At 44.2% G+C, this 13,805-nt stretch overlaps 1 protein-coding gene across 1 annotated transcript; it reads left to right on the forward strand.

The window, feature by feature from the left end:
* Positions 1-8,744: 8,744 nt before the first annotated feature.
* LOC116355042 (suppressor APC domain-containing protein 1) lies at positions 8,745-10,991 on the forward strand. Its single transcript, XM_031798096.1, has 4 exons — positions 8,745-9,073; positions 9,939-10,121; positions 10,356-10,520; positions 10,703-10,991. Exons 1-4 carry the CDS (start codon positions 8,972-8,974, stop codon positions 10,796-10,798), a joined length of 546 nt encoding a protein of 181 aa, XP_031653956.1. The 5' UTR covers positions 8,745-8,971; the 3' UTR covers positions 10,799-10,991.
* Positions 10,992-13,805: the final 2,814 nt, after the last annotated feature.

Raw genomic sequence — 13,805 nt, forward strand, 5'->3', positions numbered from 1 at the left:
ATGGTGGTGGCAGCATCATGCTGTGGGGACGATTTTCAGCGGCAGGGACTGGGAGACTAGTCAGGATAGAGAGAAAGATGAACGGAGTAAAGTACACAGAGATCCTTGAAGAAAACCTGCTCTGGTGCGCACAGGACCTCAGACCTGGGGGCGAAGGTTCACCTTCCAACAGGACAATGACCCTAAGCACACAGCCAAGACAATACAGGAGTGGCTTTGGGACAAGTCTCTGAATGTCCCAGCCAGAGCCCGGACATCTCTGGAGAGACCTGAAAATAGCTGTGCAGCGACGCACCCCATCCAACCTGACAGAGCTTGAGAGGATCTGCAGAGAAGAATGGGAAAAACCCAAATACAGGTGTGCCAAGCTTGTAGCGTCATACCCAAGAAGACTCGAGGCTGTAATCACTGCCAAAGGTGCTTCAACAAAGTACTGAGTAAAGGGTCTGAAAACATATGTAAATGTTATATTTCATTTTTTATTATTTTTATACATTTGTAAAAATGTCTAAAAACTTGTTTTTGCTTTGTCATTATGAGATATTGTGTGTAGATTGATGAGGGGGAAAAATGATTGAATCCATTTTAGAATAAGGCTGTAACGTAACAAAATGTGGAACAAGTCAAGTTGTCTGAATACTTTCCAAATGCACTGTATACAGGTGTGTGTGTGTGTGTGTGTGTATACAGGTGTGTGTGTGTGTGTATACAGGTGTGTGTATGTATACAGGTGTGTGTATGTATACGTGTGTGTGTGTGTGTGTGTGTGTGTATATGTGTGTGTGTGTGTGTGTGTGTGTGTGTGTATAGAGGTGCGTGTGTGTGTATACAGGGGTGTGTGTGTGTATGTCTGTATTGAGGGTACACAGTCGTCTGTTATTTTCAGAGTGTGTCTGTGGTTTAAGGTGATGATGTCCCTGCTCTTTGAAAGGTGTCTTTCCGTTAAATATATTCGGGTCGGTGGGCCAAGGAGTTAACTTTGTTTTCGTCCCAACGTATGTGCATGATGGAAAGTGACTCCAGCCCTCTTTCAATGACACCCTAAACCACACCAATAGCCCATGTTCTACTTTACCTATGCAATCCAACATACTGAAGGTAAAGTTTTGAGCTAAATTTGTACATTTCAGACCCATGCTTGTCTTGAATAGCATGTCTGTTCATTGTCTTTTGGAGGTAAGGTGAAATGCTGTTATGATTCCTGTGGTGTGTTTGTATCCTTATCTTCATCTGGTCCCCATCTGGTTTACATCTGGTCACAGTGTATAGGGCCCAGGACTGCGTGTGAATGCGTAAGCGTGTGAGCGTAGGTGAGTGAGGTTGTGCGTGCAACTAGCAAGGACCCTCTCACCCTCCAGCTGGATGGAGTGTGCTTGAACTGCTGGACAACTGTGATTGTGAGGCTTGATGGGTTAAAGCAAGTGTCAAACTCATTCCATGGGATCAAGGTTTTCGCTCCTCCCTTGTACTTAATTGATTAAAAAAGACCATTAATTAGGAAAGAACTCCCCTCACCTGGTTGTCCAGGTCTTAACTTGAAAGGAAAACCCAAAAAACAGCAGACACAAGACCCTCCATGGAATGAGTTTGACACCCCAGGGTTAAAGTAATAGAGTAGATGTCCAGATAAGTGAGTGTCTCCTGTAAGGGGAAACATTAGGGAGGTGGGCAGAGAGACCCTGTGCTGGGGAATGCTCAACTGTTAAGGGAGCTATGGTGACTGGGTCAAGTGGGCTCTGCTCCTTAAAAACGCTCTGATCTGGAGTGAGTCTGATCTTATGAACCTGACAGAGACAGAGACAGACAGAGACAGAGACAGAGACAGAGAGAGACAGAGAAAGAGAGAGAGAGAGAGGCAGGCAGGCGCGGGGCGGGGCGGGACAGGACAGGTGGACAGAAGTCGCTGCTATGATGAGTCCATGGGGAGCAGTGGTTTGTTACAGTGCTAATGCATTAGTGATCATCAACAAACAGCACATGTTTAAAACATTTTGGGGTTTGGTAACAACAATGTTTGGTAACAAGTAAAGTGAAGTCCTTACCCCATCTAAGTAGAAAGCCAGAGAAAAAGCCTACAAAGCCAAAGGATAAGTCATCATCCTATTGTTTTTATTGTAGCGTTAGGGCAAGAGAGAACTGTTTAAGTCCTGAGGCTATGATTTAATTGGGGTCTCTTCCGCCACGCTGATCCTCAACAATGGGACCCCACAGGGGTGCGTGCTCAGCCCCCCTCCTGTACCCCTTGTTCACCCATGACAGCGTGGCAACGCGCGTCTCCAACTCAATCATCAAGTTTGCTGACGACACAACAGAGGTAGGCCTCATTACCAACAATGACGAGACCGCCTACAGGGAGGAGGTGAGGGCCCTGGTGGAGTGGTGCCAGGAAATGAACCTCTCCCTCAACGTCAACAAAACGAAGGAGCTGATCATGGACTACAGGAGACAGCAGAGAGAGCATGCGTTTGTCCACGTCGACAGGGCAGCAGTGGAAAGGGTCAAAAGCTTCAAGTTCCTCGGCGTTCACATCACTGACGAACTGAAATGGTCCCTTCACATGGACGGTGTGGTAGAGAAGACAACCTCGGGAGGTCGAAGAAATTTGGCTTGGCCACCTAAAACACTCCCTAACTAAAACAGATGCACAATTGAGAGCATCCTGTCAGGCTGTATCACCCCCTATTACGGAAATTGCACCATCTGCAAGCACAGGGCTCTCCAGTAGGTGGTGCGGTCAGCCCAACGCATTACCGGGGGCCACACTGCCTGCCCTCCAGGACATCTACAGCACCCGTGTCACAGGAAAGCTAAGAAGATCATCAAGGGCCTCAGCCTCCCGAGCCACAGCCTGTTCACCTCGCTAACACCTAGAAGGCGGAGACAGTACAGGTGCATCAACGCTAGGACAGAGAGACTGATGAACAGGTTTTATCTCCAGGCCATCAGACTGTTAAACAGTCGCCATTAGCCGGCCTCCGCCCAGTACCCTGCCCTGAACCTTAGTCACTGTTACTAGCCGGCTACCACACCTGGTACTCAAACCTGAACCCTAGAGACTGCTGCCCAATATACATAGTCATTGAACGCTGGTCACTTTAATAATGTTTACATACTGTTTTACACACTTCATATGTATATACTGTATTCTAGTCAAGGCTGAACTATTGCTGTACACACCTCTTCTATGAATTTACTCTCCATACTGTCTATACACATCATTATATATATATATACACACACACACAGAGGTGCAACTTTGGTTTTAGAAGTGGGTGGAACATTATTATTTAAATGATTTATTTTTATTATCCAGTCAGATCAACACTCCAAACAGCGGAGGCATCCGCATGGTCCTAAAGCACACCGTTGCCTCGTTTTGTATCACATTCCAATGATAAAACTGGGAGGGGGACAAAAATGCAATGTACATGTCCACCCAGTCCTCAGCGAAAGTTGCGCCCCTGTATATATATATATATATATATATATATATATACACAGTATATATACACAGTACCAGTCAAAAGTTTGGACACTACTCATTCAAGGGTTTTTCTTTATTTTTACTATTTTCTACATTGTAGAATAATAGTGTGAATACATCACAACTATGAAGTAACACATATGGAATCATGTAGTAACCAAAAAAGTGATAAAACAAATCAAAATATATTTTATATTTGCCTTGATGACAGCTTTGCACACTCTTGGCATTCTCTCAACCAGCTTCATGAGGTAGTCACCTGGAATGCTTTTCAAGTTACAGGTGTGCCTTGTTAAAAGTTCATTTGTGGAATTTATTTTCTTCTTAATGTGTTTGAGCCAAGCAGTTGTGTTGTGACAAGGTAAGGGTTGTATACAGAAGATAGCCCTATTTGGTAAAAGTCCACATTATGGCAAGAACAGCTCAAATAAGCTAAGAGAAATGACAGTTCATCATTACTTTAAGACATGAAGGTTAGTCAATGTGGAAAATTTCAAGAAGTTTTAAAGTTTCTTCAAGTGCAGTTTCAAAAACCATAAAGCGCTATAATGAAACTGGCTCTCATGAGGACCGCCACAGGAAAGGAAGACCCAGAGTTACCTCTGCTGCAGAGGATAAGTTCATTAGAGTTAACTGCACCTCAGATTGCAGCGCAAATAAATGCTTCACAGAGTTCAAGTAACAGACACATCTCAACATCAACTGTTCAGAGGAGACTGTGTGAATCAGGCCTTCGTGGTAGAATTGCTGCAAAAAAACACTACTAAAGGACACCAATAAGAAGAAGAGACTTGCTTGGGCCAAGAACACGAACAATGAACATTAAACCGGTGGAAAACTGTCCTTTGGTCTGATGAGTCCAAATTTGAGATTTTTGATTCCATCCGCCGTGTCTTTGTGAGATGCAGAGTAGGTGAACAGATGATCTCCCCTGACCTGGACAACCAGGTTTGGTTTGGGCTTAATGGGACCATCATTTGTTTTTCAACAGGACAATGACCCAAAACACACCTCCAGGCTGTGTAAGGGCTATTTAACCAAGGAGAGTGATGGTGATGCATCAGATGACCTGGCCTCCACAATCACCCGACCTCAACCCAATGGAGATGGTTTGGGATGAGTTGGACTGCAGAGTGAAGGAAAAGCAGCCAACAAGTGCTCAGCATTTGTGAGAACTCCTTCAAGACAGTTGGAAAAGCATTCCTCATGAAGCTGGTTGAGAGAATGCCAAGAGTGTGCAAAGCTGTCATCAAGGCAAAGAGTGGCTACTTTTAAGAAACTAAAACACTTTTTTGGTTACTACATAATTCCATATGTGTTATTTCATAGTTTTAATGTCTTCACTATTATTCTACAATGTAGAAAATAGTAAAAATATGGAAAAACCCTTGAATGAGTAGGTATCCAAACTTTTGACTGGTACTGTATATATACTGTATATTCCGGACTCTGACATTGCTCATTCTGATATTTCTTCATTTCTTTCTTTTTGATTGCTGGATTGTGTGTGTGTGTTGTCTTGTGCTGCTAGGTATTACTACACCGTTGTAGCTTTTCACTACACCTGCGATAACATCTGCAAATCTGTGTACGCTCAACTTTGATTTGATGTCTCTGGTGCAGACCAGATTTATGTTGTTTATCTTGCTGGAGTCCTACAGCACGTAGCGTGACGCAAAGTCAATGGGCCTGATGTTTCAAAGATTTTAGCGCGTGGCCCAGTGACGTGTCAGTTTATTCCTTGCTGCTTTGATCTAGACTGACTCTGGTTGATTTTAGTTTGAGGATTATGTTATGTGAGTTGGAGATTGAAGACCCTGTCCTGGAGACCTCCAGAACAAGTCCTCCTGAGTTGACTTAGATCCTGTCATATAGATGTAGGAATCTCCCATGATGTAGCTGCAATACTTGGTGATTGAAGACAGTTTTAGTTTTTTTATCCTGGAAAATCTTGGCATTGAACCCACTGAACCAGACTGCACTGAATTGTACTCTTATACTGCCCCCACGTGGTTGTAAAAGGGCACAACCTTGTTTAGAAAGTTAAAAAATGTCATCTGTGAATCAACTGCTACCAGCAGTGAACAGGCACTACTGTTACAACAAGTAGCTTTGTCTCTATCTGCTGGATACAATGCTTCACTGCATTTTCCACCGACATCTGATGAGCGAATGGAAGGGAGAGGCCCATTGACTCTGTGTATGGTATAGGGCCCATTGACTCTGTGTATGGAATAGGGCCCATTGACTCTGTGTATGGTATAGGGGGAGGTCCATTGACTCTGTGTATGGTATAGGGCCCATTGACTCTGTGTATGGTATAGGGAGAGGCCCATTGACTCTGTGTATGGTATAGGGCCCATTGACTCTGTGTATGGTATAGGGAGAGGCCCATTGACTCTGTGTATGGTATAGGGAGTGGCCCATTGACTCTATGTATGGTACAGGGAGGCGTCAAGTCAGATTCTTTGTCCCACACCCATCTGAAAATTGGGAACACATAGTTCTGTTTTCTGTAGCATTTCTCGTCTGAGTTAGCCTGTTCACACATTCCCTTGCTGTAGTTATGGAACTTCCAATCTCTCTACTCATCATTTAAATGAGGCTAAGAGGATATTTAGATTGATGTGGTTTTAATACATCACCGGGGCCAAGCTTCCAGCCATCCAGGACCTCTATACCAGGTGGTGCCAGAGCAAGGCCCTAAAAATGGTCAAAGACTCCAGCCACCCAAGTCATAGACTGTTCTCTCTGCTACCGCACGGCAACTGGTGCCGGAGCACCAAGTCTAGTTCCAAGAGGCTTCAAAACAGCTTCTACCCCCAAGCCATTAGACTCCTGAACAGCTAATCAAATGGCTACCCTGGCTACTTGCATTGCCCCCCCCCCCCCTTCTACGCTGCTGCTACTCTCTGTTATTATCTAAGCATAGCCACTTTAATAACTCTACCTACATGTACATAATTACCTCAATTACCTTGACACCAATGCCCCCCGCACACTGACACATTGACTCTGTACCGGTACCCCCTGTATATAGCCCCGCTATTGTTATTTACTGCTGCTCTTTAATTATTTGTTATTCTTATCTCTTACTTTTTTAGCGATGTTCTTAAAACTGCATTGTTGGTTAAGGGCTTGTAAGTAAGCATTTCACTGTAAGGTCTACACCTGTTGGTTAAGGGCTTGTAAGTAAGCATTTCACTGTAAGGTCTACACCTGTTGGTTAAGGGCTTGTAAGTAAGCATTTCACTGTAAGGTCTACACCTGTTGGTTAAGGGCTTGTAAGTAAGCATTTCACTGTAAGGTCTACACCTGTTGGTTAAGGGCTTGTAAGTAAGCATTTCACTGTAAGGTCTACACCTGTTGGTTAAGGGCTTGTAAGTAAGCATTTCACTGTAAGGTCTACACCTGTTGGTTAAGGGCTTGTAAGTAAGCATTTCACTGTAAGGTCTACACCTGTTGGTTAAGGGCTTGTAAGTAAGCATTTCACTGTAAGGTCTACACCTGTTGGTTAAGGGCTTGTAAGTAAGCATTTCACTGTAAGGTCTACACCTGTTGGTTAAGGGCTTGTAAGTAAGCATTTCACTGTAAGGTCTACACCTGTTGGTTAAGGGCTTGTAAGTAAGCATTTCACTGTAAGGTCTACACCTGTTGGTTAAGGGCTTGTAAGTAAGCATTTCACTGTAAGGTCTACACCTGTTGGTTAAGGGCTTGTAAGTAAGCATTTCACTGTAAGGTCTACACCTGTTGGTTAAGGGCTTGTAAGTAAGCATTTCACTGTAAGGTCTACACCTGTTGGTTAAGGGCTTGTAAGTAAGCATTTCACTGTAAGGTCTACACCTGTTGGTTAAGGGCTTGTAAGTAAGCATTTCACTGTAAGGTCTACACCTGTTGGTTAAGGGCTTGTAAGTAAGCATTTCACTGTAAGGTCTACACCTGTTGGTTAAGGGCTTGTAAGTAAGCATTTCACTGTAAGGTCTACACCTGTTGGTTAAGGGCTTGTAAGTAAGCATTTCACTGTAAGGTCTACACCTGTTGGTTAAGGGCTTGTAAGTAAGCATTTCCCTGTAAGGTCTACACCTGTTGGTTAAGGGCTTGTAAGTAAGCATTTCACTGTAAGGTGTTGTATTCTTGAATTCGGCGCATGTGACAAATCAAATTTCATTTGATTTGATTTTACAGTAGGCTACATTGTCTTGACCCTTGAAAAAAATGAAATGGGGCCAAACTGCTCTCTGTGCTATGGTCACATTTTGACCAGGGTCACATTTTGACCAGGGTTACATTTTGACCAGGGTTACATGTTGCCATGGGCATCTGCAGCAAAACCCCAATGTAATCATTGATTTTCTTCTCTATGTCAGTGACAGAGTGTTGCGTGTCGTGTCAATTTGCCATTTCAACCAGGCTTACCAGACTCTCAAAAACAAATTGACACATTAAAAACATAAACAGTTATACTAGTATAATAGTGTACACTCTTAGAAACAAACTGCTATCTAGAACATAGAAGGGTTCTTTGGCTGTCCGTATAGGAGAACCCTTTGAAGAACCCTTGTTGGTTCCAGGTAGAACCCTTTAGGTTCCAAGTAGAACCATTTTGGGTTCCATGTAGAACCCTTTACACAGAGGGTTCTACATGAAACCCAAAATGGTTCTACATGGAACCAAAAAAGGTCATCCTATGGGGACAGCCAAAGAGACCTTTTGTCACCCTTTTTCTCTAGGAGTGTAGTCATGTAAGCCTGAGGCTTTTTGTCAGTCTCGTTTGACAGCAGGCAATGACCTAAGCGTACTGTACACACCTGTACCCTCCTTTATGGTACTTTGCATTGCGTGATCTCTATGCTCAGTTGAAGTCACATTCCATAACATGTTGGAACAGAACGAACCTGAAACTGTTTTCCTGAAACCAGGGATAACTCCTCCCGACATGGCTACACCCATTCAGTCTGCACTCCTCTGTTTCAATAGGGAATGTTTTTGATGTAGTGTGTAGAACAGGGGAACAGAGGCTGCTGTCTCCATGCCTGTGTCACCCCCCCCCCCAGTCAAAAAATACGTCAGCCTCACTTTTCCAATTCCTGTTTTCTGTTTTCTGTCGCTGCCATCTTCTTTTTCCATTGCCTTGTTCAGTCCCCTCTACTGGTTCTGTCAATAAGCCAGTCATGACAATGACACATGGAATTTTTCATTACCTTTCCCCAGGGCACTGTGTAGTTCACTACCCATGCCTCTTTCCACTCCTGTTCACACCCTCTCTCTCTCGGATTCTCTCCCTCTCTATTTGTTCCTGTCCTGTTCAGACGAAGCCTGCTGTGTTCCCTAGCTGGCTGTGCTGCTGTTAAGGGAGGAGTAGAGCTGTGTAGGATTGAGTAGGACAGCGTATGACCACGTAGAACAGTCTAGGGCTGTGTGTAGGGCTCTGTTAGGGCAGTGTAGGGCACAAGGGCTGTGTAGGGCTGGCAGAGGCAGGGCTCTCCCATGGCCTGCCCGCAGTGCCCGGCGCCTGGGTCCTACACCTCGGTTATCATCCCTCTCCGGAGCAGCCTCTATAGCCTTGACGCCCTACGCTTCTACCTATGGGTGAGACCTGTGTGTGGGTTAGATCTGTGTGTGGGTTAGATCTGTGTGTGTGTGTGTGTGTGTGTGTGTGTGTGTGTGTGTGTGTGTGTGTGTGTGTGTGTGTGTGTGTGTGTGTGTGTGTGTGTGTGTGTGTGTGTGTGTGTGTGTGTGTGTGTGTGTGTGTGTGTGTGTGCGACAGACGTGCACAACGTGTCTCTGTCTGACTGACTGACTTAGCAATTGAACGGTACAGTACATTCTGCATATTGCCAAAGTGAGTGTATCGAGACAGGAATGACGTTGTGTGCATTTCACATGGCCTTATTTTACATAAGATTATATAGAGAACTGCAGTGGTGATTATAGATATTCAGTGTCTGTTCAACATGAAACGAGAGAGGGAGTTACAATGAGCTAATCACTTCCAAACGTTGTAAACACAAACTATTGTATCGAGTTTGTATTGGGTGACAACAGCCATATTAGCCCCCAGCTTCCATCTGAAGCTCCATTTACACACAGAAGCCTACACAATTACATTTTGCCATTGCTTAAAATGACTCTATTCACTCCTTGTTTCTATGGGGTAGTTCTAGTTTCATCGATACAGGTCCATGTTTTGTCTTCTACGGCAGAGCAGCATGACTCCACAGCAACAGCCACCCCGATGACAAATTCCCACATGTTTAGTCCAGCTCCTCACAACTTCCTGGCAAAAGCCTAAAATAGTATTACAGTCGCACAGTAGTAGGCTACTCATCTACACTCTATTTCCATGTCCAACAGAACATACTTGTAGCCGCACCAACTTCCCTTTCCAACACAAATCTCCTAAATGGAAAATTGAATTTGAATGCTGCCTAAATTTCACTTCTTGTTGTCTCAGATAAAGAGGCTGAAGGACTTGGAAAGGGAGAAGGACTCCCTGTGGGCCGGGCTGCAGGTTCTGGAGCAAGCCCGGCTCTGGTATCGACGCATACTGGAGGACAACAGAGCCAGGCAGGCTAACATGTGCACCAGAGCTGGGGCTAGGGCAAAGGAGTGGGGAGGAGAGGTGTGGGGAGGAGCGGTGAGTTACTACAGCGAGATGGAGACTGTTTTACACAGATAGACATAGATACAGAACTTGGCAAATTGTTCTCCATGTTGGCACCAACAGTAAAAATGAGTAGTCTAACTAGAATTTGATCTAGGAATTGTATGCCTTGGCAAGCTGAGCTATGTCTATGACTTTACAAGCGTGCAAACGTCGTTAAGCCATCCTGTTGATATTAAACATCTCACTTCTCAACACTCTGTACAGGGGGCGTCATCGTGCCTCCTGAGGTCTCAGATCCAGAGGGTGAATGGATCTCTGGGTAGTCTGATGAGTATGCCCAACGTAATCAGCTGTCCCTCCTCTCCAAAGAGGAACGGGGTGGAAGTATCAGACAGTGAGCTACGGTGGCAGAACACTGTGCTGGTACAGGTGAGAGAGAACCCCTTCAGTATCTTTATCCTTGATCTCCAACCCTGGTCTTGGAGAGCTAACGGGTGTGCTGGCGTGTTTATTTCACAGCCTAGCACTAAAGCATCCTCCTTCAGTTCTTTTGATTCATGTTGGTTGGTGGGTGGAGGAGGCCATTTTTCATATGTTTTTATTTTTGGCAGGAGGTGAGTGAGAAGAATGTTAAAATCTCCCTGTTGGAGCGGGAGAGGGACAGCCTTTTGCAAGAGCTGAGTCTGCATCTGGGTGTAGAAGTGTAGTTGTCATCCTGACTGAGTTGTTCGTACACTGCTATCAAGCCCATTTCACTGCTATTGCACATGGACACACACGTGATGAAGCACTGCCTCATAACTCTTCAACTAAAGTTCTTCAATGTCATGATTTCATTGTCTCTCACCACTGTAAATATGTTTGAAAAATAATCATTCAATATACTGTATGTACAAAGACTATGAGTGTGTTATTGTCTCTTTGTCTTGTTTAGTCCTGTGGAATGGTTTGCTGAATAACCAGACTGACATGTAGGATCATCACCTCAGGCTCGGGTCCTCACCTTCCAAACTGATATGCAAATGCCAAGTTGTCTTAGCCTAATTGTGTAGGCCTGTCTATTGGACATGTACCACCTGTGAAACACAGAGCAAAACCAAATATCCCCAGAAGGGGGCAGTAGACCCTCAGCTATGCATATGCTGCAGTTCAAAATCTACAATCAAAACATAAGCAGAGAGACAAACTATAATATTTCAATGATTGTCCAGTTATATGATAATAAAAAAAAGAGATTGAAAAGGCCATCTGTATCTCCAAGAACACTGCAATCTGATACACCAACTGCAATCTGATACACCAGATTTGTCTCTGAGCAGTAGCCAGTAGGCCGTACCCAGCCAGCACCCTGTACCCTCCTGTCTGTCACCGTTCATCACAGTTCACATTTCCACCACAAGCCTGTGAGGTTTCTGTCGATACACGTTACCGCTCCTCCGCTGGTGGTCCCGCACTGATGTTGCCTCAGCTGATAAGACTTATCTAGCCTCTCTATCACTGACACATGTCTGGCTCACACACACACACACACACACACACACACATACACACACACACACACACACACACACACACACACACACACACACACACATGCACACACACACACCCCATGAGGATAAACACACTTAGGCAGCCATGCCCTGCAGTCCATCTATTTGCACAAACACTATCAGACTAAATATCATCCCCCTTCTGGCTTTTATGGGCTATCATGAACAGGAGCATTGGGAATGTTGCTTTGGGAATACTAGTGCAGTCTACTATATGGCAGCAGCCTTATTTATCTAACGTTTTAGTACTTCGTTTTGTTTTCTTCCTACTCCTAGATGTGGACCAATAATCTTGTTGTGGGTGATCTTCATCAAATAGAGAGAATGGCGGTGTCATTGTCCCCCAGAGAGTGTTTATCCTGTACCGATACCGGCCCAGTGTCTCTGCTCATTTGTTTGGCCCAGAGAAGTCATGTTGCTGTTGTTTGTCTGTGTTTGGAATTATACATATCCCACCAAAGATTTATAGTTCTCCTGCGAAGAGAGCGAGAGAAGCATGGTACCGGGACGGACATACCCATGCACTGCACGTTTACCAAGGCACATATCATGTGCTGTCATTGGCCAAAGCTTTCAGATTATGACGACCGCCTGAAACTCACATTTGAAAAGCACCTATTGGACTGAGAGACAAGGCTTTGCTCAGTCAGCTTGGACAAGGAAAGTTGAATGCTGCTGAATTGTCACACCAACACATCAAATACAGTATGTTGCACAAAAGGTGTACATTTCTTTGGCCAAACGATACTGATAAAATCTGCTTTGCATTGGATTGCGTTCATAAATGCAACCACATCCAAACCTTTTGTAACGACAAGAAAAAAACATTAATTGCAAGTCTCTGAGCAACCAAGGAATGTGTTTGACTGTGATTAAAATCTCTGTGGGAAAAAAGAAAACATCCGTTACGGAACGTGTTTTCATATGAGTTGCTCCTGTTCCTTCTCGACAGGCTGCCACTGAACCAGCAAGGCCCTTGGGTACCAGCACTCTGCTAATTATTGGTTCTAATTCACACCGCAGAGCCAAACAACCTTTTATTGAGGATGTCACGCTTCTATGACACTGACAATCATTCTTCCTTGCCAGCATGGTTCATTGAGTATCAACTCTGCTGGTCTCCCACTTAATCTACCCTGTACCTGTTGGGATTTGTTTTCTTATTCTGTGGTTTTCCTAGAGATGTATTGATTTGAATCTATGGCTTTCCTCTTAAGGAGAATTAGGATATACGTGCACCTACTTCCCTGCAGGTCTGTAGAGGTGTGAAATGTAAACAGAGACATAGCTGGATGGCTTTCTCTCAGGTGCTGAGGGTTTTTAATGCATTCCACAGACAATTAGGATGGAGAACTTCCTACACACCCTCAGATGGCACCCTCAGATGGTCACTAGCTTTGAAGTTCTCAGGAAGTCCAAATATACTTCACAAGGGGGTCAAAATTAATTTATATCATCTCCAAGATGTATTACAGTAAAACAGTAGTGTTGTGTTTGCATCAACAAAGTCCTGTGTATTTTCTTTTCATGGCTGTGTGGCAATATCAGATAATGGATGTGTTTGTACGTCCTATTTTAATACTTGTTGTAATACGGTGTCCCAAAAGGGCACCATACAAAGAAAACAAGTGTCACCTTTCATCACTGCCAAAGACTATTCTCAAAATTAATGAAAAAGTGTCAATCATCCACACATAATAAAGTGTAATAGATGTTAACCTATTAGTCAGAGTGTAGAGTGTAAACAGACATGAGACACACACTTCCGATGGATAAGTCACTCCAGGCTCTCCTGTCCTCAAGGCATTGATGTTCGGGCCTACTCTCCCCTGGACTGAGTTCAAATGCTGAAGGGATGGATGACTCAAATCCACTTGCTTTCAGTCCATCCCATCAGTGTCAAATAGTTAAGGATTAAACTTGACTAATTCTCTCAACCCCAAAAAATCTGGAGATTTTTCTTCTCTCCAATCATCCTTTCACTGAGACACTGACACAACTGAACGTTGTGACCTGTTTTTGACCTGGGAGTGATGAGATGGCACTGTATATGTCCAATGCATTGCAAACGACGTACTGTACCTATGCAAAATATATTTGGGTTAAGGTGCCTCACACTGGTTTACAAAGGCAAACAACAATACCCTCATTCCTGGGGCTG

The sequence above is a fragment of the Oncorhynchus kisutch genome, linkage group LG19 (genome assembly GCF_002021735.2).
Source record: "Oncorhynchus kisutch isolate 150728-3 linkage group LG19, Okis_V2, whole genome shotgun sequence".
Classification (NCBI taxonomy): Eukaryota; Metazoa; Chordata; class Actinopteri; order Salmoniformes; family Salmonidae; genus Oncorhynchus; species Oncorhynchus kisutch.

Excerpts from the sequence above, each read along its gene's own strand:
- LOC116355042 (XM_031798096.1), top strand. The coding sequence starts at position 8,972 with ATGGCCTGCCCGCAGTGCCCGGCGCCTGGGTCCTACACCTCGGTTATC. Across the intron at positions 9,074-9,938 it reads CCCTACGCTTCTACCTATGG|ATAAAGAGGCTGAAGGACTT; the intron begins GTGAGACCTGTG and ends TTGTTGTCTCAG. Across the intron at positions 10,122-10,355 it reads GAGAGGTGTGGGGAGGAGCG|GGGGCGTCATCGTGCCTCCT; the intron begins GTGAGTTACTAC and ends CACTCTGTACAG.